Genomic DNA, 26,383 nt, shown 5'->3' with positions numbered 1-26,383 from the left:
AGTACAATACTACTCATTAGCTTTGTTGTAAATTTTAATTTTATTTTTCTTATTTCATTTACATTAAGAGTAAGATTGAGTGGCTGTCATGGCATATTTTGACAGTTGTGTGGTTAATAGCACGGTTAATAGTGTAATAATAACAGTGAAATATTAAAGATAAATAGTGCGCGCGTCTGTGATGTAGTAGTCTTGCTAAATAACACAAGTACAAATTTTTGTCGATTATCAATGGAGCCTTGAGGATTTGGAAGTAATTGAAGAATACCAATATTATCGATTGTCGACATATATTTTTTACACTACACTTTTTTCTACAATTATCATTTGCATGAATAATCCGTGTAATACGGATGATAACAGTAAAAGTGCACAGATTTAAATAAAAATCGAATATTGTCGAGTAAACGTGTGTGCATGTCAAAACATCAGGATAATAGTAAATAATAAATTATATATTATATATTACTTCCCAAGTAAGGAGAGTGACGTCAAATAATATATAAATAACTACTAGTAAGATTATTCGTTTTTAGTAATATTTTATCAGTAAATGCAAAGCAATGCAAATAACCAATTCGCATTTACCATTACCCAGAACCAAGCATGCTAATGCATGTAATGAAGATGGAGACTTGAGTGGAGTATATGCGAAAAAAAGATGCATTATCTTCCTCCGGTATATGCACCGTTTAATCGTTTGGATCTCTGGAACTGTATATTGAACTAAAATTAATTTTATTACTCTTGTTAAATAATAATATTAATAAAATAAAATTTATGTTAATTATATTCTTATAAAAGCCATTACAATGTCAAAAGCTTTCTTTTACAATTTTAACGCGATATATCTACATATTTGTTAAATTGTATTAAGTATAAAGAATATACTTACACATCAGCACAATTCTACACGTATTAACATATATAAATCAAAAATTACACGTGGAGGATTCTATTTTATATCTGTGAGTCATTTACTTTACGTAAAGAAAGAATGTGCTTGTTTGCATAATTATACATTCATCCGTTGATGAGCGGGTCGATTTTAAGTTTTCTTACGCGGAAATATATTATACAAGTAGGTTTTGGTCATGCATACCTAAAGCTTGCATTATTACGTGACAGTTAAATCGAGGACGTTTTACACTTTAATGGCCAAACAAACAAATGAACTTTCCGGAATTCGCTTATTGTGCAACATTGTGTAATTGCAGAATACGCCACTCATTGCATGGAGCTTTGTAATTTAGAAACAGAAATCGAGTTTTCTTACAAATTTATTTTATTCAGCTTTTTGAACAATTTAAAAAAAAAAGACATATATATACATATATATATTGTATAAAACGTAGTTTTATACGTTGTATATTAAATATTGTAAAATCTAATATATATATAATGATTGACAAATTAACAATTTGCACAAGACGGTTGTGCATGTAAAAAGGTGCCGTTTGCACGGTGATTATTGCTTCGAAAACACGCGGCAAAGCAGATCCAGCGATTATCCAAAATATGAATACAAAAATATTGGGTTTCGTATGAACGAAGAATATAATAACAGCTGTTGTCGTTTCAATAAAAATCTACATTGTCGATTTATTTAACAAACAGTTCTACACACATTATAAATTTACACTATTAATAGAGAAAGATTTTGTAAATACGTATATGTACAATAATTATAAAAGCCACGCGTTTTTCAACAACAGATATATGCGTGTGCTGTTCCTCTTTCTTTTAAAATCTAAAGAAAGAAAAGACTGGCAATAATCGCCATGCATCGATCGTCAATTTTCGTCTCGGCAAAATTACATCCCGTCTCTACGTTCTCTTATATAAAATCCTAAAAATTATCAAAATGAGCGCATCATTACGATAATAATACGGCCCTATCGAAAATGATACGGCTTACGTATTGCGCGCCCATTTTCAATCTACGGATAGGAACCCGGAAATAGGACCCACGGTCCAAATCTGATATTTCTTTCTCTCTGTCGCACATTACTTATACTATATTCTCTTTCTTCATTTTTTTTTGCGATATGCTTTTTATTGTCGTCTTAATTTCATCTCAGACTTGTATTAATCCATTGTATACTGTAGAAGATCTAATGTACTTCAAAAGTTTTAACAAAATTGCTAATCTACTTTATTCTCTCTCTTTCGCAGTCGAAAACGCAGTTCCTTCTATCTGAAAACCGATGGCGCATTAAAATAGTACGAATTACGTGTGTCTCATACAGCGTTTTTCTAATATGTATGCTCTTACAAAACATCTCTTTTTTTCGAAATTAGAACTCATTGTCAGTTAGAGGATGTAGATTGGGTTTCGAAGAGGTCTCTCTCATCGTCTCTATGTACTCTTTATAGAGAAAATTATACTTTGTCATATTATTATTACAATGAACAGAGAAGATCCAATCATCTAACATTTAGGTTCATGTTCAATGTGAATTTTTTAAAATAACTTATATTGGCTATATATTGTAATTTATCAACTCCTACTGTGATTGAAAATCTTTTGTTTTTAGTTAAATAAACATATTTCTATTTCTTTAAAAATAATGATGGATTTATTTCCGTAAAGCTACGTTATAGTATAGTTACGTGATTATAAATATCAACTGTGTTCAAATATAAGACCAGATTTCAATGTTATATTAAATTTTTATCTACAATTAAAATCTTTTTCACATTCTATTTATAGATATGCTACTCTATATTTTTTAGCTAAAGTTTACACATTTATCCAGCTGTCAAACGATTTTATCATTTATCTCGAACGACGAATGTTCTATCACACTTAAAAATTATTTATCTATCGTGTTAGATATTTCTACAAAACACGAAATTTATTAATTTATCAGTTTGGAATATCTTACGTTTTTGGTTGTTAATACGAAAAAGATATTGTACGTTCTAAAATCGCTATAAAGAGTTGAAAATAGTGACGATGCCGCTCAGATCTAAACATACAATTTTAATCTTACTTTAATACTGCTTTTGAAAAAAATGATCTTTCGAAGTAGGCCAATGCGAAAAGTGACGTGTATAAATCTTTTTCTAAAACATAGAAAAGAGTTATTTGCAGTCTTGTCGTTTGCGTATCTTACAAAAGTGTATTTCTCTTAAGATATATCGAGATTATTGCTAATTATCGAATGTGTAAAACGCGCAAGTTAGTTTATTATCAAAAAATAGTCAAAATACATCTTCGTGTCGTATCTGCCAGCTTCGTTTTTGCTGATAAAATTTTAATTTTTCGTTTGTGACACTTTTCAAAAAATTTCGGCAAATTTTTGTCCTATTTCTCGTCAATGTGATAACGTGTTAATGAACATCTGAATACTCATTTTCTATTTCCGACTCTACCTTCCCTTTAATATAGATACTAACGATTAATCGTTCCTCGGGACATTTTTAACACTAGACTAACCAATTCGAGAGTCATTATCGCACATGCTGACGAAATAGCGCGCGATGGTGTCTCGCGATCTTACTTACAGACTAGCAAGCGTGCATCACGACATTACTACACCTACGCACTTTTCTGCCTACTACTCTTAATGGATTAATCTTCTTTGTACATCATCGTGCATCATGCACTAGGAACAGACCAACGGTTTGCGGTGGAATCACGTCGATTGATCGTCACGTCTGAAGAAATCGGTCTTGCAGTCGTAATTGCAGCCAAGTGAATCATTCGTTTCGTTTGCACATCTTGGATATTAATATGCGTGTATCACAAAGAAGATAATAATTCTACACGAACAAATAAATCAAACGTGTAGAATAACATATTTTTTACCGGAAATCCTGCTTGGAATAAAATCGATTTTAAAATTGAAAATATTTCTTTTCATTTTTAAATTTATGTAACTATCAATAATATTATATAACAAATTCAACGAAGACTATCAGAATACTAAACAGATTTAACATTCTATTTAAAAAAATATAAATAATGTTTCTAATACTTGAAATAATGTTTTACATTTCTCCTAAAATCAAACACACATCAATTTTCATAGAAAACCGTGACGTGACGCTCGATCAACGTTATCCCGCGAAACGCAGTATCTTACAGATCGTTTTCTTATAGCAGAAGTCTCAGGCACGCGTTTGTACGGGCCGCAAACGGACTCTTGATCGAAATATCCGACCAAATTCTTTATAAAATTCCGAATAATAAGGAGATGCGATTTTACGCTGACTCGGCGCCGTCGGTTATATGCGGAGAGCACGTAACCATATCGATACGCTCAGATAAAAATCCTTGTGCGCGAACGTAAACTTCTTCGTCCATGTCCAGGTGATGTGAACTCGTGTCTGCGGCCCACGTGACTATAATGAGACCACTGTCTTACGGCGATAATCCGATCGAGCGAATAAGCACGTAATAACTGAGGCGTACGGTTCCCACTTGTCATTCACAAAACACGATGGTTTGTGTATTTTATATACACAATATACATATATATAGGGTATACAGGGTATACGTACGACCACAGGAAATCGCGTACGCTATTCTAGAAAACCGTCCCGCAGTTGTAAAGTTCGCAAAAAGCTACGCGCGTACGGCCGATGCGGCACTGATTTACATAAAATAATCAGGAAAAAAGAGCAAACACCATCCGTTCGTCGTTAAACGTTCAGATTGGAATTCTTAGAGGCCGGTAACATGATAAATACTTGGTCTTCTGTTTCGAAACTGATACACGTAATTTTGTTTTAGACCTCACATTTGATAGACGTAATAATTTTTACACCAATCAACTACAACGGTCTATCTTGCTGCGAGTAACGCTGATCTTGCGTGACTTCTCGCGCGAGAATAATGATAAGTTATCAAGAGCACGATATATGAAATCACTTTTCGAATTCCCCTGACCGACCGTACGCTTCGCGCCTTGTCAACCGCGCACGACGCGCGTAATACTAATTTGACTACCATTAAGAAAATGATAAATGAAAGTTTAATCACGCGAAGACTTCCGTGGACGTCTTCGTCGTTATCGTCATTCGTCTTCGTCATCGTCATCGTCGTCATTATTGTCACAGTTGTCGTGCTACCGACAGGAAGGACACGGGGATAGAGATTCGGTAGAAACGCCCGTCCCGAACCCGGTAGCCTGTCTGTTGACAGCATCGCGTCGTCCAGCACGCTGTCATACGTGATACTCGCCGCCCGACGGGCGTCGGGCGACGAGCGGTATTCGCGAGCGGTCTTCGCGGGCCGCTCCTCACGCCGGACCCGGCGCATCATTTGCCTTCCAGGATCTCTTGGATACTGACATACGTGCCGGTGAGGAAGCCCAACACGCCGAAAGAGATGATGGCGATATTCTTCCACAGCCGCCAGTTCCACTTGCCGAGGCCGTTCTCCTGCTCCCAGACGGTCACCAGCTCGATCACCGACGGGAACATGAGGCCCAACGTCGACAGGCACACAGCCCCAACGAGGGAGATGAACGGGCCCAAATTGGGAATCGCAATTGCCACGCAAACAGTGAAGATCACCAATATGATACGGAGGAGATACTCGCCGAGCAGTCGGCGGGAGCCGAAGTATTGCTTGGCGTTCTTCCAGATGATCTCCATAGGCACGTAGAACTGAAGCCCGTAAGTGAGAAAGATCGCGATGGCGATCATCACCTTGGCCGATTGGGCAAGCACCTGATCCTGTGGGGGATTGAGCGTGATGGAAGCCTTCGTGCTCTCGCCGTACTTCCAGTAGCCGAAGAAACCCACGGTGCTGTACAGTAACACGACGCAGAACATACCGGTGTTGAGGACACCCGGGCAACCGATGAAATGCGACGGTGTTTTCATATTGTTTTCTAACGGCATTACCTAGAAACAGATCACGAATTTTGACGATTGACCCTTGCGACGAGCGAATAAAATAATTATTCTCAAAAATTAAAAAAAAAATATATATATATATATATATATATATAACACAGCGACATTTATGGAACGTCGAAGCCAGCAATTATTTATTCTAGCTATTTCATACTATGAAATCATTAAGATTAATTAATAATTGAAAGATTTTCGAGATATTATGTGCGCAAGATAGATATTATCAGCATTATATATAGAGATAGCGAGTAAAAGGAAATGAAGAAATATACATGGAATTGAAAACAAAAGAATGCACATAAAAATTGAAAATTTGTATTTATCTTATCGATGCAGGATGAGTAAAAAATAAAACACATGCAAATGTTTCTTTTAGATTTAAACGAGAAAATATATGAAATTTAATTTTTATAAATATTTTCTTTTCTTTAGGTTTAAAAAAATTATATAATTTTTTACTTTAATATTTAAACAATTCTCTGGTGATTTAAAAAGTCACAATCGTTTTATCCCGCGCGAAAAATTTCTTATAGACATCGCCGCGAGAGTTATGGAATGGTAATGTGATTTTTTTGTTATCAAGTTGACACGCGTCGCGAATGTCCGAAACATTCCATGACGCACAGGCCAGGGCGTGCCATTTGATTTACGCGTGTCGATACTCTGAACAATCAAACATGACCGTTAAGTGTCCGGACGTGTCTAGCAACTGAATGCAAAGTTATTTCTGATGCTAGTGTCGTAATATCTATCTTCGCGGTGATCGCACTGCGAGTCGTACTCTAATCAAAGAGATTTAAAGTCAGATTTTACTGTAACTTTTATCAGTAAGTTTTCTTTAATAGCTATAAACGTCATATCGATCGAAAAGCTTGAAAAATTTCTGCCATAAATTACAAAGTACAAATTATAATATTTTATTCGCATCCAATGGTACTTACAATTTCTCTTGAGCGGTATAGCGATATAAAAAATGATTTACGTACAACGCCGATTCCCTCGAGGGCGAAGATGGCAGTGCCGAAGAAAAGGGGCAGCTGGGACCAGCTGGAGAAATTCGGAACGTCGCTGATAGTGGGTAGATCGCAGAAAATGTAATAGAAGGTGATGCCCATGCCGGTGGCGATCAACACGTTCGCCACCATCGAGAACGGCGCGAGGTATTTGAGATTCCTCACGAGGTTAAAGATGATGAGCAGCGGTAGCAACGCGGCCATGTACATTCGCAGATCCTTGTCCGTTTGCGTGTAATAGTCCACGACCTCCTTGAGATTGGTTGAGATAAAGACGATATACACGCAGCAGCAACCAAGCAGATCGATCACCAAGAACGAATTAATCGTCGCCCTGAAATTGCATTGAATGATATTATTATCGAGTCTTATTCGTACAATAAATTGCAGAAAAACGTCTGCGGGACTTTATGTTTCTTAAATGACCCTGGAGATAAAATGCAAATGTAACGTCTCTCCGTGAATAAAACTCACTTGGCGAGTCTGGCGTATTTCTGAACGGGTTCGGGCCCCACCAGGAAGGCCGCCTCGGCCACGTCAGCGAAGCCCAGACTAGGTGTCTGCAGCCGCCTGCACAAGACATGGGCGGACTTGACCAAGATGTGGACGCAGTAGGTGCAGACCGCGCCGATGAAGAAGGTGGCGAAGAGGCCGAAGGCGAGGCCGGCGTTGCGGAAGGCCATCGGCATCGCGAGGATGCCCGTGCCCAAGCTCCCCTTGAGCAGATGTATGAGCGTGTCGACGTCCGAGGTGGGATGGGCGAGCTTGCGATGTTCGAACGGGTCGTAAAGGGCGGCCTCCTCGTCGGTCGGTCGCTCCACGAGCGGCAAGGTCGAGCCGTTCGTGACCGTAATCGGCACGTCATTTTTCTCGCACTTGTATCTGCAAAACCGGCGACGTTAGCATACTGCAGCGTAATCGCTGCCAAACGATTTCCGTGAATGGGACGTAAATTATGTATATATACAGGGTGTCCCCGCAAGAACGTTGCCGCTTCTTTCATCTACGAACTGTTCGACCGGTTTCGGTCGTCAAAAGCTCGAGCAATAAGATTATAGAGCCGGGGTAAGAAACCGATATGTCTAATTGAATTCCCGTTGAAGGAAGACACCTTAAAATGTACGTAGATAAAAAAGGAACGGCAGGGTGGGGCGGGGCGGGGGAGGGGGGAGGTTCTGCGATGTCCCATACGTACATCTATACATACATATATATTTATCTTGCGCGTGGGATATAAAAGTGTTACGTGGGACCTGGTTTCTGTTTTACACGGTACGGCGTTTTCCTCGTGTCCGCGATTTTCATCGCGACTGATGATGCGACGAAGGGGGAATATAATGAGAGAGCGTGCTGTAGGTAGGAGGATTCTCTTTCTCGCGCGCTCGCATGCCGAGGGAGACGGAGAGCGGAGCAGCGGAGGCGCAGACAGGGCGCGAGACGCATGCATGCGAGAGGAGTATCGCCGCGGCGCGGCAGAGATTTCGGCGTCTTTAACGACGGTGATTTCATTCGCGAGGAGATGAGAGCTTTTTGCGTTACCCTCGCTATTAGGTCGTTATTGCGAGTTCCTGCGTCAAAAGCGTTCCTCGATCAAGCCGAACGGCATTCGATGCATCGCGCGCAGAATGCGATATTTAATGCGCAAAGCCGGCAGAAAAAGAGACGCGTTAGAGGAAGTCTCGAAACTTGAGATATGTCCAATTTATTGTTTCTTGTAAATATTACTCCGATTACTCGAATCCTAGAAAATAAAACTTGACTGTTGGATTTGACTTGGATCTTTATTTATCTTTAATTATATACTTGGATCTTTATTTATCTTTAATTATATATTGAACTACTTGTGATCATATCCTTAATTCTCTCCGCTAATATCGAATTTAAGTATATTGAGTTTTAAAAAGAAGAGCGTTTTCTTTTCTCGAATTAGAATTCCATGTTCAAATTGATACTCGTGTTTTAGAAATAATTTGAGAAAACAAACTATTTTTGTATTTTTTAAGTTTCTGTAGGCGTGAAAATGAAGATCGTTATTAAGTGGTCGAATAAATAGCAGACAGAGCAGAAGACTAGATTTAGATCTTCAAATTGGACAAACCTCACTCTCCGTACGTTTAAATAATGCGAATGTTCTGCGAACACTTAATCCGTTCGTTGAATTTTTCAAACAATCGTTTCTCCCTCTGCTTCCCACTCTCCGTCCGTTCGTACCGAGAGAAGATTATGAGTGAAACAATCGTAAGTTTTAGCGCGTTGCGAATCAGTTACTTAGAATTTCGCGAATCCGTCGAAATTCTGTATATTTTTATCTGTTTTTACGAGTCGATTTGTATTCGAGGAATTGCAAAAGCACGAGTTTGTTATACGATAAAGTTATTATGTCGAAAGTACGATGAGTATTTTAAAAGCAAGAAAACGGAGTACGTGTTTAATCAATTGTTTCGCTCGTAATATTTTAGTGTTCTCTTTCATTGCTATAGATTTTTTTAAACATATTTTTTTCAACATATCTATTCTCTCGGCACGTCTACTCGTTCACCAGACCTCCCTGGAATACGCGCGGAAAAGGAAGCGTAGCGTAAGCCGTCGTTTCGTCGCCGACGCAAACGATGCGTGAAATTCGAATCGCATGACTCATTGTCGAAAGTGAGATTCTTTGCATGCGACTTGTTTTTTCTTTTTAGCGAAATTTCATTGAGTTCGAATTGGATGACTCGGATCGCGATCGCTGTCGGTTTGGAATTTCAAGCGAGACTTTGCGAAGTGATATCGTTTTGTTATTGAAATTTCACGGCGATAATTGCGCTGCCGAATGGCTGAAGCCGCGCATTCCGCGTGATCACGCGTGTAAACGACGGCTCGCGTTACCCATCCCTTTTCCCCTCGTTCGCAAACACCCAGATAACATTCTGAAAAGTCGGACCGCAGCAGGTGGATCAGCGGATGGATTCTGAGGGAGGAGAGGGCGGGAGCGCGACGCGTCGGCATGTTAATAATTAACGGTTAATGAGACATGCAGCACATCCTCGCTCTCGTAAATAGCGTCCCGTAAGTCACGAGGAATTTTCTCTCTGCAATCTGCGACCGCGATCGAAAACGCGAGTGATTCGCACGACGCGAGCAATTCGTTCTGTATTCTGTATGCAAATATGATGTATGTATGCGCACATGTCTGCTCTGGGTGCGTGTGTGTGTGTGTGTGTGTGCGTGTGTACGCGCGCGTGTCACGTGCGTATGAGCAGAGAGAGAAAGAATGGGGGTAACGTTCGTGTATGTTAGGTTTGTTAAAAAAAAAAAAAATTAGAAGACGGTATAGGTGTTTAGGTATTATAGGTACCCATGTCTTTTAGGTGCGGTAGTTTCTCTCCCGTGGTCGTGCGAAACTTTCTGTCGAGAAAGCCCCCGCGGATTAGAGTCTGTGTGTGTCCCGGAACAGTCGTCACGTGTTACAACGTGGACCGTAGGGGGGTTTTTTCAACGCGCCGCGTTTACAGGCGAAACATACATTACAGAGGGGCAGCCGCAAACCACCGCACTGCATCACCGCGACGCCCAGCGCCACGACGCAGTACGACGACTAACAAGCCTCCTGCCTCCTTTTAGCCTGCCGAGCCTTTCGCACTTGGCCGAGCGTTTATTTCGTTTTTTTCTTTTTGTTTTTTTGTTTTATTTCGCTTTTACGCACGTCGGTATAGATCTATCACCGAATATCGATATGCCAATACGTCTCGGCTCTCGGCCACGGATTTTGCAATCGTCCGATGATATTTTTGTGTATCGCGTCCAAGTCGGCGTCGCGTCGCGTCGTCATTTTCGTGCAAATTTTCATCGAGCTAAAGCGTCAAGGAAAAGCGTCGATCCGACGGTGTCGCATTTTCTTATTTTTGTTTCTCAACGATAGTATCTTTTTTTTTGTTCTCTTTCGTTATTCGCAGAGCACTTTCATAGAGCCCGAATCTACGCCCGGAGTTTATACGCTAGTCTGGAATCATATAAATGCACATATTATACAGTAAAGACAAATCCTTTATCCTCTGGGAAGATATTTTGCTTTGCATACCGCATGACCTCTCTACACGAAGCATTCTCGATCAGCGACGTGGGGAGAACCGTATAACGATTCTCCTTCTGTTGCCGTTTTTCCGCGAGTGAGAGCACCGTGTTGCTCGACGCAAATTATAAGGTATGAATGCACGCGACGCGCAAATTGATCTGGTTAATCCGGCATAATGGATTTTCTTCTTACCGAATGATTTCTTGCGAGTGCCGTTCGCTTAATTATTATAATCCATTATCGCGCGCTAAAAACCGCGACTACGATTTAATATTCCATTAAACGTCACAACTTTCGCGATTGTCAGAAAAATTGGACGCGAGATCTTCGATCGCGATTTAATCGGCCTGAGAATTTAACCGTTTATTTTAAATATCTCGAATGAGGTGTAATTGGGTCATCCTGCGTAAGTTATACTACGTTCGTCGCACGTGTAACTTCGACGCTCGAAAGTCGCAAATGGCAGCGAAGCGATCCCGAGAAGAGAGTATACGGGAATTAAATGGAATTAGAAATCAGTCAGCCTTGGCGAGCAATTGACCGTACGGATATTCCGCTTAGTGAAATTAGAACAGCGCGAGTCCGCGGCACCGAGAATAATGCAGGAAATCCGGGATAATGCATAAATGCATAAGCGCGAAGGTGTCAGAGATCAGCCTACCGCACAATTACATGCGACACCGCGCAAACTGCTCGAAGGTCACGAGAATTCGCACGTGCGAGGAGACGGTGGTTGCGTAAACGGGTTTCGACGAGTGACGAGGTAAAAACGGCAGCAGAGAGGAGTCTCGTCTCGAGCGCAAAGGATCCAAAGATTTCGTTACGGCCGTGCCGCGCTAAATCGGTCGACGAAGGAAGCGAATCGTCTGCATCAACGTTTTTATCGCCGCTTTTCTCATTCGTCGATTATCACATTTTACGCAGAAAAACAAAAGACAGATCTCGTAACCATTAAGGAAGCTATCGATGACCAGTCTCATTTTAAAAACTTTATTGCACGTGAAAAGTGTTTATAGAACAATGAATAGTTTTCGTACGTATATCCAAATTTGATTATATTAATATAAAATTATATATTGTAATATAGTAATCTGATTGATATAAAGAGGAAGCAACGTTTAAGCAAAATTTCTTATATCACAGCCTTTATTTGCATATTATGACCTTGTGCGTAATACTGAGAGAGAGAGAAACCTTTTGATTATTCGTTCGTTGTTTATCTGCCAAGTCGAGATAAGATCTTATTATAGACATATTGCTAATGTTCATCAGCCGCTTGCTTATTCATACGATGAAAGAGAAACCATTCTTTTATATTATTCGCAAGATGACAGTGATGAAACGATTCGCGGACCATAAATTCGGCATTAGTTTTAACCCTCAAGCTGTCGCTTTTTCCTCGTTATCAATTTGGCGAACCATTAAAAGATAATAAATTATGCTTTAAATCTTGAAATTAAAACGAGGCAAAAATAGAGAAATATTATTAATAATGCAAATAGAAAAAAGGGCGACGTATATTATTCATATGTAAAAAGAAGATATTTTTTGGACATTGCTTAGATAATAACGATCTCATGGATCGACCGTCTTGAGGGTTAACGAGGCCTCGTACGTTCTCGATTAAATGAATTTCTCGTTCGCACGACGTGAAAGAACATGACACAGTAAGCAGGTATACATATCCGTACGCAACACAAACGAGCAACTTCGCAGTCGTCCAAGATTCAGCAGGCGGCGGCCGTCAAGCATCCCTGGTGCCAGCTACGCTACGAATTCTACGTCAGCGATCAGGCGGTATGCACGATTAGTACCAACAATTAGAATAATTTAAAAACAACGGAACCAAAAAAAAAACAAACAGAACAGGGAAATGAGTAGGTCAATTAAAATATATAACCATAGTAATATATAGTATAGCACAAGAGAAATGGAATGTATAGAATACACATATTAACGGGGAAAAAAAATAAGTCGTGAATGCACAATATATGATCCTCGGGTTTTTCTTCTCACTCACGTTTGCTCGAGCATTTGGGTTTGGCAAGAAAGCAATGGTGATGATTGGTCGTGGTAGCAGATAATGAACGCGCTCAACTATCGATTGAGCCGTTCATTCGCGTTGATCTAGCGGAGTTTTAGAGACTTACTTGACAAGCACCACGTCTGAGAGTTCGGTTTTCACCCCCTGCTTCTTCGGCTCGTATTCCGCTATCATTGGACGCATTGGCGTTCTCTGTAACAGAAACGGGAGGGGACCAGATGAAACGAATGAATTACCTTCACTCAACGAATCGGCCGCACGACGGACGATCAGCTCGTCGTCACGAGCTCGTGATGTGCGGCGCGCGGATTAATCAAGTGGGGTCGAAATAAGCGCGCGTTATCGGCTAACGTATACGCGACGTGCGTTTTCGAATGCACCGGGACCGCCGCCGCGCCGGGACGACGATGACGATGACCCGCTGTTCGTAATTGTCTCTTTTGGAGGGGAGTAGATATTGGGACAGGTCAGTTTTGCAACCGCTGATATTATTACCCGGCCTCGCGTCATCTGTGTTGAGTCGCATATACGGATGTTTATTGGCGCGTTTTACCGAACGGTTTTCCGGGTTTTACGATTTATCCTAATTGTCGACTCGACGTAACAGCGGCGACTCTTTAATAAATCGGCAAACGCTATTGACGCGTCACTCGCGCATGATGTGTCGCGAGGAAATTAACTCGTTAGCCAACGCGCAAATTAAAAAAAAAAGTACACGGTAAAGGATCGAATTTCAGCGGTGAATTAGTAAATTAATTGCGAAAATTTATTTTCTCCAGTCTATTAAGCTGGTTACGTTCCCTTTGCGCTTCGCCGTCGTAAACGATATTTTTATTCCTCGTTTGATAAATTACCTTGATTATTAACCAACATAATTCGTATAATTTGTATTCACCATAATATGGGGACGATCGTTCGTCGTCACCACCGACAGCGAGCTCATTTCCACGTCGTGGGAGCTGTCGGTGTTCCCCATTTTCGTTCTCGCCTTTTCTTTCACCCTTCGAATATGTGAACACGTATTAATTCCGATAACGCCCGAGACTTCGTAGAAGGGAAGGGATGTCATTCGCACCACATGTTATCCATCGGCATTATTTGGATTTCACGTCAACACCCGGCCGTTCGCCCTTAATCTCGATCGAGATCTCCGGCCCGAGGAACGTGATGAAGGAATAATCAGACCGCGAGGATGGGGAACGTCGACGCGCTCGCGCGGTACCACTTTGAGCAAAATTTCCTGCCTCTCGGAGAACAACGTTTTTCCGCGGATGATCGCGGTAGCATCACGTCATCCACGTTCGGGTCCGCGTTTCACATTCGCGTCCGTTTTTGCGGGTCGAAGAGGCGCGCGACGAGGCGAGGACGAGGAATCTATCTTGAGACACTCTGCCTACACGGCGCGGCGCGGACGCCTCCGAAGAGGAACGCGAGTGCAAAAACGGGCGTCGCGACGACCGAGTGTCCACGTTATATGCCGACGGACAAACTAAACCGCGTGGTCCTCTGTGTTCTGGACGCTCTATCCGCGAGCGGGGATAGAGCGTCCGCTATCCGGAGCCCGCTCTATGTACGGCGCCGTGTGCGGCGCAGAAAAGCGCGGTTACCGCTGCCAAATCTCTCGGCGACGACGTCCGCCGAGGACGGGCTCTTTATATACCGCACGGATACGAAAATAGGAAGAGCAAACCGACGTGCGGTCGCGGCTCACGTGAGCCGGCCATCTGACCGCTAACCAGGTTTAACCAGGATCCTGTTTGAACGGGACGTGACAGACGGGAGATCGTCGAATCGTCAACCACCTCCGCGGTTTGGCTCGCGAATTAGAGGGTACACGACGCTCGTTTCGTCGATTCGTCGCGCGATGAAAAGTGGAAAATTCGCGGCGCAAATTCAATGTGTGCCAACAGCCAAGTACGAGAACAATATAAATCGAGAGGGAAAAAGATAATTTTATTTCCGCACCATCGCGATTATGTTCACTTCTATGATCACTTCTAGATACACACAGAAAAATTGTCAAATCAACACTCCATATGCTTGTATATACGCAAGAATATATAATCTTGAAATAAGATTATATTGCGTTGGTTCAACTATATAATTCTTCGTTTAACACTAATTTTCTTCGTTTAACGCAAATATAATCTTATTTCAAGATTATATATTCTTACGTATATACAAGCATATCGAGTGTTGATTTGACACTTTTTTTTCTGTGTATGTGTAATCGCGGCGGGGCAATCGTACATAAATCTGTCATCCCCAATTTACATCGAATTCCAGAAATCCTGCGACATTGTTTTCGTCGTCCTGTGAAAATTAAGTATTTTTCAGAGCCAATGTTCACGCTCCGAAAATAGATGCGTCTTCGATATTTCCATGAGACGAATCTCATCGTTTCGCCTTAGAATCATTATGACGATTTAGGCCGGGGTCGATAGAGCGAACGCGCGCAAACAACGCGAACTTGAGTGCCGTTTAGAGTACGGCTGAAAATTTACTGAGTTGAGTCTAAAAATGTCAATGATACGACAAACGCGATTTACCTATCAATACGAGTGAATTGTTGATCGAGCACAAAAATACTCATCTCGAGTCTTTAGGAATATATTTTTTACGCTGTCAAGCGTTAACCACCGAATACGTCACCATTACGTAAGCAAATATTGTGTCTTCGTTGTGTTTGAGCCAATGTATAGGGTGTCTCAGGTTTCGCGCGACGATAGCTAACGGCAGACTTCTGAGATCATCTCGAGAGATGAAAGTCCCAATACCAAAATATCGACGCTATATAATAATCTTTAAATAAACGGTATTTAAAGTTCACCAATCAAATTACTCGAAATGCGTTACGATTTCGTGTTGTCGAAAGTCAAGTCAATAAGTCAATATATGTCTACGGTGCTTATTATTATTTCGGGTGCTTGGGAAGTGTCGCCGCGAGGCACGAGTGACGAGAGATACGCATCCGTAACGGCGCGGCGCCTACGCGTAACGTATCCCGCCGCGCGCCGTGTGTTCCGGTCACGGTGAACGTCTGCCCACAAAATCCGGCCGTCTCGGCGGCGACGCACCCGCAAACCCGCAAACGTGAGGCGGTGAGGAGACCCGGTTCCCGCCGTTCTTTCCAATTACCGCACGGCTCCGCGTATAAGGTCGGCCTCGTGCACGAATTCGATGTCTATTTTTGCCTCGCGGCGCCTCGTCGAGGCGAAAACGAAACGACGCGAAGCGAAGCGTTCTCCACGCGACGAAACAGGGAGAGATTTTTGCGCCGCGCAGAAACTTTATTCCATTGCGTTCTTTTTCTTTCTCTCTATTTCTAATTAAAGTTGGCCTGAAATGTAATCAGTGTTATCACGATTGAGATATCTTTTTATCACAGACTGCTATAGATTTAATGACTATAAAAGTCGAAAGTAACCTTATTAGTATCATTAGCATCATTAGCATGATTAGCATCATTGTTATCAATTTAATCATGTAGATTTACTGGAAACGGTATATCTGGTACATCAGAAAACATAAAGATAATATGATAAAAAAAGCGCTAGTTATACTTTGCTATTGTGTAGACTGATTGTATCATCGCGAAAATTGCTAAAAATAAATTTTCGATTTTCTCGCGGCGAATATTCCTAATACGATTCTGAAGCACATGACGTTCTGTTATGTTAATGAATGAGACGCAGCCGTAACCCTAATCGCGCGATAAGCGGAAACCTCGGAAAGTAATCGCGGACGTAGGGTGGTCTAATCAGTGACGGAAAGAAGGAAGGGATAAAAGCGATATCGAAATGGGGGAGCCGAGCGGCCGAGGCCTTGAAGGCTAATCGCACACGGTCGTTGTGTCATTAGCGGCAAAATATACATACACGGTTCCACGAGCAAACACCGGCGCGAGATAACGCACAGCTAAATTCGTGACAGTCGTTAAATGTATACTGATATTGAGCAACCGTGCAAATTGCCGTCTGTCGTCGTATTACTTTTCCGGGTATTGTTTTGCGTGCGCGTCATAAACAGCACGAAATATAGAGAGCTTTTGCGTCGTTTATTTCGAGATGAAGCTCGATCATCTTGAGAAGATTGCGCGCGAAGCATCAGAATTGTTGGATTTATTTATGGTACAAGTATCTAGGTAAAATTATTATAAGGATATTAAACTTCCCAGACTTTTTAAGCCAAGATATAAAAATAGATCTCATTTTTGTTATATATTATATTTGAGAGAAATAAGGCAAAAATTATTATTTACTTTAATTTCCTATTTTCGTTAACAATTTATTTATATTTGCTTAGGTTTGTTTAATAATTTCTTATTTATTAATTTATTGAGAATTGCTGTTTTTAATTAAAACTTTTCTTGTAATATTGTGAACTAATCTAAATTTGGATAATGCCAATCGGAAGAGAACACGTTTCTACAAAATTGAAAAAAAAAAACATCTGGGCGACAGATAATTAAATATGCTTCTACGAATCAAAAAAATTATCGGTGATATCATTGAGCGAAGATATATATGAATAATTTTATGGCTTTTGAAATGTAAATCATCAAAGGAATACTAAAAGCTATGATAAAAACAAAAATTATTAGTTGCCGTTTTGAGTTGACAAAGATGCAAATAAATGTCAGAATAAAAATAGATTTCATTAATTCAGTATTATTAATTCGGTGCTATTTTATGTGTATATGTGTCTGAATTTATAGCATCTGTTGCGTTAATGCATTACTGCACTAGTAATTTTGTGTACATACATAAGTTCTCACAAAATTAATTAATTATTTGAAGTTTTGTATCAAAAGATATCAAGCCTTCAGTATTTTCTAACTAGCGATAAATAGAAGAAGCGCGCATGCGAAATTGAAATTGATAAGTTTAACGGACCTTTGGCATTCAAGGATGAAAGTCTAGACCGATCGAACGCGAATGATGTAATTTCAATAAACATTTCGATCGCCGCTAATAACCCGTCAATTAAATCATTGAAAAAAAAAGTTTTATCGATTCAAGGGTCAATAAAAACGGCCGTGTCCAAATATAACCTCTCTAACGAGCGAGTCCCGAATCATAAATCGGCGCAATGGGCTCTCTATTGAAGGAAATTGCGGTGTATTAGAGGTCGCGGCTTTTGCGTTCCTTTCGGCACAAAGCATGTGACTTCAATGCCACAATAACGGCGAATTGCGAGACCCAGTCTGAATGTATGATTGCTGCTCTCCCGACTCCTGACCCATCGCGCCGCGTGTCATCTATATATAAAGACATACAGCCTATCTCGTGTACTCTAATGCGAATCAGCTAGTCGTCGGCGACGGCGGCGACGAAATAACGAATTGACAAATTTGACAGCAACGTCACATCCTCATCTCGACAAACGGTGCGTTACGCACGGCTGCACCCGCGTGGGAGTCTCGCACTCTCGTTCCCGCTGCTGCCCCTGAATTATGCGCATATGTATTACATGGCAGTGCTTCTCAAATTGACGCGAGGAAGAGAATATTTTAGAAATAAGGAATTCCATTCTTTCCTGCAAAGTAACTTTCAGTCTCTTTCTCTCTATTTATATCTATAAATGCTCTCAATTAGTTGGATCGTAACATCAAAAAGAAACATATAAGTATCTTTTCTTTTCCTTGTGCATAATCAAGATAATTTAGACTTTTCATATATCGTGTGAATTGTAAGTTGATAGAATAGATTTATAAAATCTATACGGAAAAAAAATTTTTTTTTAATTTCAGGATTAATAGGTAATTTTAATCAACTACTGTAATACTGTTTTCATTGGAAATGTAGGATATATGTGTGTGGATTGTATTATATATTTATTTAACAAAAAGAAAACTTTCATCTGAATTGAATGGCTTTATACAATATATATGCGAAGAAATTAATTTATTTTGACATAAAATGTAAGAGAAAACACGTTCAACGGTTGAAAGTCTCAAGATTATAACGAATTAAAATTTCACTTAATGACCGTTTCTAATTATAATTTTATTTTAATTAAAAACAAATGATACACATATATCTGCATGAAACTTTCAAAAAAAGCTTCAAATGAGAACAGCAAAGAATATCTTATTAATAAAAAATTTAGGGAACAGGCTGTTGTACAGATGTGGTACAAGTGTAGACATACACGTGCGCGACACGTATGAATGATCGTTGAACTAGCTGGTAACAGCATTGACCTTCTTAATCTGGTTGCGTGGTTCGGCCAAATCGTGACCCGGATGAATCAGATTCGTGCAATTATGCCTTGTCACCGGAGACAATAAAGCGGCGGAAACGTTGAAAGAGTAATGAGAGATAAGAGACGTCGCCAATGATTTAAACATGATTTTGCACACTCGAGACGAGTAATTCGCGATAAGTTCTTATCTCTTCTCATCTTTTTTTTCATATTTTTGCGTCGCCCGGATGACTAATCTCCGGCTGGTCTGGTCTGGTCTGGTCTGGTCCTTATATAACAACCAGCGTGAAAAGACTGCGCCCGGCTTCGAATCCCTCTCACGCGCGGACACGCGTGACGAGTTCTCCTCTACCAGCGATTCGCACAGATTGTATCGTCGCTTCATCTTGTCTCTGGTGAACGTTCAGTTTCACTGGGACACCCGGTACAGTGTCGTCGAGACGGACTCGCGTGATTTCTATTCCTCGCAGACCACTGAACTCCAACGTGAGCTCAGCAACCGTACGCAACCGGCCTCATGTTCTCGCCGCTCGGTGACCACGACACGTGCACCACTCACACGAGAAACTTAATTGCGAGCACGAAATAGATGGATTTGTATTAATACACTGACGCGTGAATCACGCCTACTCGGAATTCTCGGTACTGTTCTATAGTTATATAATTTGTCCGCTCGGCAGAGAGATCGTATGCTGAAATTATCCTTATGACGTAACTAGGTACATTCGGTAATAGGCGTATTTAGTGCACGTAATGCGACGACATTATATCTTTTAATTTCCTATAAGACTTTGCACTTTAGATTTATCGCTTAACCGAACGATAAGTATTAAACGCATCAATTCAATCGGATTCGATTGTATTCATTGCGAAGTCCTGATGTCATAGGCTTTTAATCTGCATACGACTGAGTATAATACCAAAGAATATTTATAGCACGTGTAAATGTTTACGCTTTCTTTATACTTTTCTTGATATAAATAACGTACATCAAGCTGCATTTATAAAAAAAGTAAAATTTTACAATGTTTGGTCTATTTATAATATTTACTATATTTTAAAATTAATTTATTTATTATTGTAATGCGTTCAACTTTGATGTGGCTCGTTGACTTGTTGTAATTCGTGTGGTTCGCTTTTCACGTTTTATTTAGTTATGACACGTTAATTTATCTTCGTATTTATTTTTTATTTATTGTAGCAATCATATAGCCTAACTCTTTTTCCGTAATTTTTATTAATTAATTTATTTTATGGCTGATGAAGGCCCTATGCAGTTCTAAACGTTCCAGTAAATTTCTTTAGTAGAAGATAATAAATCACATTATATTTTATACAATAATCTCCTTATCGCTTGTTTATTGACCTATGATTGATCCATTTTCCACATTATTTTGCAAATATCCTGACTTCGTGTGTTATGTAAAATTTTATTGACAGAATGTAAAACGCCTTGATGTACATTAAAGAGAAACGAAAAGTAATTTAGACCTAATTATGCAGAAAGGAATAAACTTGACAATTTCTGAATTTTTGAGTCCGTTGCATAACGCTGCGGAATATGTGTGCGTAATAAAACCAATTGTCAGAAATCAACTGTGCGTCAAACTTATTAGAACACAATTGCTTTACGTTTAATTCGAGGCTGTAAATTCGAAGAATTGCGCCTTAAACTGTGCAATTGTTCCGCGAGCGGAAGTTCAACAATAAGTGTGCGAAGTCGAGTTAACTGGAGCGTTCCATTAAACGTTAACGAGGAAAAAAAAGCTGTGCTCAATGCAAGGAAGTGTGAGTCTCCATAGTCAAGGTCACGCCTTGGTGCACGCCCAGAATTGACATGACGTCTCCTCGTGGTGACGGAAATTGGCGGCGCCCACGTTCATGATGGCATGGTCTTGCAATCGCCTTCGAGGAAAAAGATAGCGAAAAAGACGGCCAGTCAGACAGCTGAGACAGCCGATCGAAATCATCGAGATCGCCAAACAGCTGAAGAACATGGGGCATGGGGCGTACCAGACTTGCTGGAATAGCGGCGGAACCGAAGAACGGGACCAGAAAGAGGGGATGGCAAAGTATAGGAGGGAGAGAACGGAAGGAAGAAGGGGAAACGACTTGAAAGAAAGAGAGAGAGGAAAAAAGAGAAACAGGGAAAGATAGGAACAGGAAAGGTGTCAGTTGAGGAAATTTCCATGACGTAGCCATGCCGCCGCCGTCGCCGCCGCCGCCGTGCCACTTGCCATTGCCGCTAGACATGTCACGAAGCGACTGACCGAGCAAACTTAACAATTTTGGAGAAGGGGAAGAATCGTGCAATTTAAAACAAAACTAGTTTTTATTGCGAAAGAGAGACCCAAGAGAGAGAGGCCCAGTTTGGCGATTTTTGGTGTCGAAACGGCGGGAGAAACGATACGAATAAGAAGCCCAATCGGAATGAAGACTCAAGAGGATTTGTAGAAAGGCTTGCGTGTGAATGTCGATTTCTACGAAATTCTATTACCATAGAGCGAAACCTTTCATTGGAAACAGAGGATTTTCAAGACTCGATCCAAACTTGCTGGTGACTATACTTATCCCTAATATAGAGTCGATACAGATTCTTATTTATTAGATTCGTGCAAACAATATACTATTTTTCTATCAAATTCTATTGTGAATAAATTTACTGAGTTATCTGAGTTTTTTAAAACAAAGATTGATGGAAGATCTCTTTCTAAATGAAAAAAGCACATTGAAACTAATAATCTTAATATCTATAAAAATTTTCATTTTATAATAATCTAGATTTTAATTTTACTGGACAAATGTAACAAATCTTCTTCTAATATAACTTTATATATTCGAAAACAAAAATTAAAGCATATATAGGCACCATTATTATAAAATCAATACAAAATGGAGGATTAAAATGTTCGGGCCGAATGTTACAAATAATTCAACGTTCCGGTCTATATGTCCAAAAGAATTTAATTTAATAAAATTTTCAATAATACATAATTCTCGTTTATTATCCGCGCAATGAGAACGATTAGGGCTTCGTTCTCGGATTAAAAACGCGCGATACGGGTGTTGTGCAGACGGTTTGTTCACCGCGTGGCATCGATCGCCGATACAAAGTCAACGCACGGCCAGTGAGTCTCGAGGAAAACCACCTTCGTCGTCAATCGATCGGGGTCACAACAGAAACTAGACGTCCGATAAAGAGCAACGTTTTAAACATTTATTCATTCTGAATCGAAATGAGCGAAATAGAAAAAAGAACACCGCGCCATCGACGTCCTGTTTGGCTGGCGACAATTTTGAATAAACTTTAACGACTTGAGAATATGACTTTTTGAGAATACGGAAAGCATTATCTTTATCATCGTCCCATTTAAAAATAAGTGACGTTCAGAGACGGTCCACGTGTGTCGGTATGCAATCGTGGAAAGCCAAACATTATTGAAATTTTAAATAGCCGCGTTGCACGGCGCGAAGGTCGGTTGAAAATATACTTTTACGCCGTGGCCGATTTTCGCGTTCGTTAAAACCACGATAAGCAAAAAAAAAATGTTGCGCACTGATAAAATCATTTGTTCTAGCGCGAAGGTAGCGCACTTGTGAATCAGTTTTGCATAAACCGAACCCGCGACGATTTTTAGAGTATATCACGCGCGTTATCGCGCGATTTCTCGTAAATTGTGAGGGTTTCTTTTTTCAAGACGGTGGGAAACATCCGGTGCACTTATCGTATCGTGATAATGAAACGCGAGTCGATGCGTAGAGTTACCAAAAATAAACGGCGTTGATAGAGCGCAATCCGAATCAAGAAATCGAAAAATGTCGATGAAACAGATAGATAAGCTGCAACAGGACACGTTTTTCAGTTCCGAAATAATTTACGATAATGGCGCATGACGCATCGCATGCTGCGCACGCATTTTATGTGTATACATTAATTCAAGGAGAACGACCGCGATAATGATTTCTCGAGGAATGGCAATTTTTTTATCAGGCGTTTCACTTCACGATGAGTCAGGAGGATGACTATCTGAAATATCGGGGAATTTGCAATTGATCGTTATCGCCGCGTAACTTAGTTCGCAAGAACTTCTTCCTTATCTCGAGTTAAGGAAGTCATCGATTTACCTATATTGCGTAACGTGAAAGACGAAGTTTGCATTACCGAGTTTATGTTGATAAGGCGATAAATGATAACGTTCGAATCGCCCCAGAATTCCAGTTTGTCCATTAGTGTCGTAACCGTCTTGAAGCAATTTTTACTTTAAAGTAAAAAAAACGAAGAATGCTCTAACCTTCTTTATTTTAAAGTAAAAATTGCTTCAATATGGTAATCAATTATCGTAATTAATTAAGAACACATTTAATACATTTCATGTTTTATCAATTTATATTTTTCAATTAAATTTATGTTTAAAAAATATTAAAATAATCGCGTTAGATGTCATTCCGTTTCCAACATATCATAATCAATTCCAACAAATCATAATGCGACACGATTAATTTGCATAAAATCAACGAATGCAACGTAAAGGAAAGGAATGTGAAATAATCGCGGAGAACAATATGACGATGGGCTTGCCGACGATTCGCATAAATGCGCTCACCTAATTACACAATTGCCGTCTACATATGCAGAATACATATGCGTAATCGTCCGTGACGTCCCAAATTGCGCGTATCCGTAATAAAACGCATTACTCGGAATCAAATCCCCCCCCCCCCCCACGTGATTCGTTTTTATCAACTTCACGTGGCACACGATTTATAAATTCGCCCTCGCGGCAACATTTTGGACAATCGTAACTGTAGTCGCTGTACGTAATTTTTTTTTTATTATTTCTCCTTCGATCGCACATATCTATTACGTTTCAAGTACAAAAAATGTACGAAAGCGTAGGTAAAAAAGTAGGTTGAATATACTTATTGCTGATATCGCGCGCGCAAATGTCAGTGACGTTTCACGGACTGTATTACGCGCCACCGTGCCATGTGGCGATTGCATACGCGCGATAAGAACCACGTATATGTCAATGCCGCGAAATATCTAATAAGCAACTTTTCCACTGTCCTTTAGAATTAACAATTAAAATTCGAATACCGCGAGCGGCGCGCGATTTTACGACTTGAGAGACGCGAGAAAGAATCGTAGAATCGCAAGAAAATTAAAGTATATTCTTTTAAAAGATACTGTCTTAAATACCATTTATCGAAAGTGACTGTAAAAATTATATCCCATTTAGATATTATTACTTGCCTTGAACGTTCTTGTAAATCTGAAGTAATTTCATCTTGACACGTGAATTTTTTTCAAAGAGAAATAAACTTCTGGGAATATAGCGTCTCTAAAAATATACCCTTTTCGTGCTATCTTCGCTTATAAAATCAATAAACCCAACGTGCCGCGATATGCGGTATCTCGATATACTTTGATAGCAAACGTAAATTTTTACTCGGCATAGAATTGGTCAGTTGCACGGCACTATTACGTGTATCTCGGATTCGATTGACGGAAGATAAATTACAAATTCGGTAATAATTAAGCATTGGATGATAAGTTATTTAATAAGTCATATATCGAGCACTCTCACCTGAATTCTGCCGCCATGTATCGGTATTCCGAGACTCTTCGTGTTGTGCGACATCGTTGAGTTCGGCGTGCTCCGGTCGCTCTGGTCTCAGAAGACTGTCTACTGTCTAGCTCCGAGTATGCAACAGACACGTATATAAATATGCGTGTTTAGCTGTATATATTTATGTGTATACGATTCCTTCTGCTCCTCTCTTTCTCTGTCTCTCTCTCTCTCTGTCTCTCCCTCTCCGTGCGGCGTCCGAAACGGCGTGGCGCGGCGTCGAGATGAAGAAACGCGGATCCGCTCCGAAATTCGAGCCCGCTAGCAATGGGGGAAGTCGGTGTATTCCCGCGTGTGAGTACGCACGCACGTGTACGTGAATTCAGACGATTGGATGAGGAGGGAAATTTGTGTCGCGTCGCGTGCGCTTATCTGTATATCGCGGTGCGTCTGGCCTCGTGGGTGCACGATATAATGGCAAGGGCTCGGCTTCTCGGACGAGCGCGGATGTCGCACTGATCTTTCGTCCCTCTTTTCACGTCAGCTTCCCTCCGGTGGGTGCCGCGAGTCGCGAGATCGCGATCGGTATACGTTGCGTGTGGAAGTCGCCCCGCGGTGGGAGCAACGGTTAACGGGAGGGTGGGAGCAGTTGGTTCGCGAATACGGAGGAGAGAGGGAGGAATACGGAGGAATCGGCGAGGTAATGTCGGAGGGGCGTCTAGAAGAGCCCAAATCTCTGGAAAGAAACACGCGATCTCACCCCTTTCTCTATCGAGCAGCGAGGGTGCCGGGTAATATCGATCGAGACTGCTCGAGGAAGAATTAGTAATTTACGATTTCGAATGCTCGAACAGGATCCCGAAGTAAGCCGCGTTTCGTCCGGCGGATCGCGTGCGGTTCGGCGAACAGACTCGCACAAGAATGAACGGTGGTCGGTGCGCGATACGGAAAGCCGCCTCGCAGTTTCTCCGGGTCTCCCACTCCTTCGAACGGCATACCCTCTTCGTCCCTTTCGATGCGGTTTGCCCCACCCTAAGACGAGGACGCTTATAGCAAACCTCTTCGTCCGACGTCCGACTAGACTCGCTCCAAGGCTCCCCTCCTCGCGAAGACGTTCCGTCAAACTCCATCGCACCCCTTCGTAATTGGTCTTCAACAACATCTTGTTATTCTATATCGTATTTTTCTATATCGCATTCAAGATTGTCAGCTTCGTCATATTTATCATGTTATTTTTTTAGACAATATTACTCAATCTACTATCTTTTTAGATAATTCGAGCCAATATATATAAAGAAAAAAATATATAGACATTTTCACGTCAATCAGACGAAATATGATCTCATATTTTTTAAATTGATCGACACTTTTTTCACATGACATAATTATTAATTAACATTATACAAATCACATTTTTGTCATGAACATTACGATTTAAAAATTGCGCAGTATTTCCGGTAAAGTAAATCGTTACTGCAAAACTTGACTGTTAATTTTTCCCCCCGTTCCGAAGGGCTGGAATTTTCCGTAACGAATGTCATGTTCTGATCTTTTTTATCGGAAAATTTCCATTCTCTTTCTCTCCCTCTCTCTCTCTCTCAGACTTTCGGCGCTCCATATGGTA

The 26,383-nt window shown here is 40.6% G+C and overlaps 1 protein-coding gene across 3 annotated transcripts; it reads right to left on the bottom strand.

The window, feature by feature from the left end:
• Nucleotides 1-1,262: 1,262 nt before the first annotated feature.
• On the bottom strand, nt 1,263-25,686 carry LOC139818124 (proton-coupled amino acid transporter-like protein pathetic). Of its 3 annotated transcripts, none has more exons than XM_071786657.1 (5): nt 24,778-25,686; nt 13,089-13,174; nt 7,359-7,766; nt 6,858-7,218; nt 1,263-5,859 (listed from the first exon to the last, which is right to left on the bottom strand). In XM_071786657.1, the coding sequence occupies exons 1-5, from the start codon at nt 24,829-24,831 to the stop codon at nt 5,269-5,271; spliced, it is 1,500 nt and encodes a 499-aa protein (XP_071642758.1). In that variant the 5' UTR covers nt 24,832-25,686; the 3' UTR covers nt 1,263-5,268. The 3 variants fall into 3 exon arrangements, with proteins under 3 accessions (XP_071642758.1, XP_071642757.1, XP_071642759.1); XM_071786656.1 differs by lacking the exon at nt 24,778-25,686 and adding an exon at nt 13,878-14,554; XM_071786658.1 differs by lacking the exon at nt 24,778-25,686 and adding an exon at nt 13,837-14,549.
• Between the last annotated feature and the right edge of the window lie 697 nt (nt 25,687-26,383).

The sequence above is a fragment of the Temnothorax longispinosus genome, chromosome 8 (genome assembly GCF_030848805.1).
Source record: "Temnothorax longispinosus isolate EJ_2023e chromosome 8, Tlon_JGU_v1, whole genome shotgun sequence".
NCBI lineage: Eukaryota > Metazoa > Arthropoda > Insecta > Hymenoptera > Formicidae > Temnothorax > Temnothorax longispinosus.
Note: the sequence above shows the minus strand (reverse complement) of the source record. Positions and strands in the feature narration are given on the sequence as shown.

Bases quoted from the DNA above. Each gene is read 5' to 3' on its own strand.
- LOC139818124 (XM_071786656.1), bottom strand. From the start codon at position 14,051: ATGACATCCCTTCCCTTCTACGAAGTCTCGGGCGTTATCGGAATTAAT. The intron at 13,175-13,877 runs GTGAATACAAAT...TTTCTGTTACAG, and splicing joins ACGATCGTCCCCATATTATG to AGAACGCCAATGCGTCCAAT. The intron at 7,767-13,088 runs GTAAGTCTCTAA...CCGGTTTTGCAG, and splicing joins TCAGACGTGGTGCTTGTCAA to ATACAAGTGCGAGAAAAATG.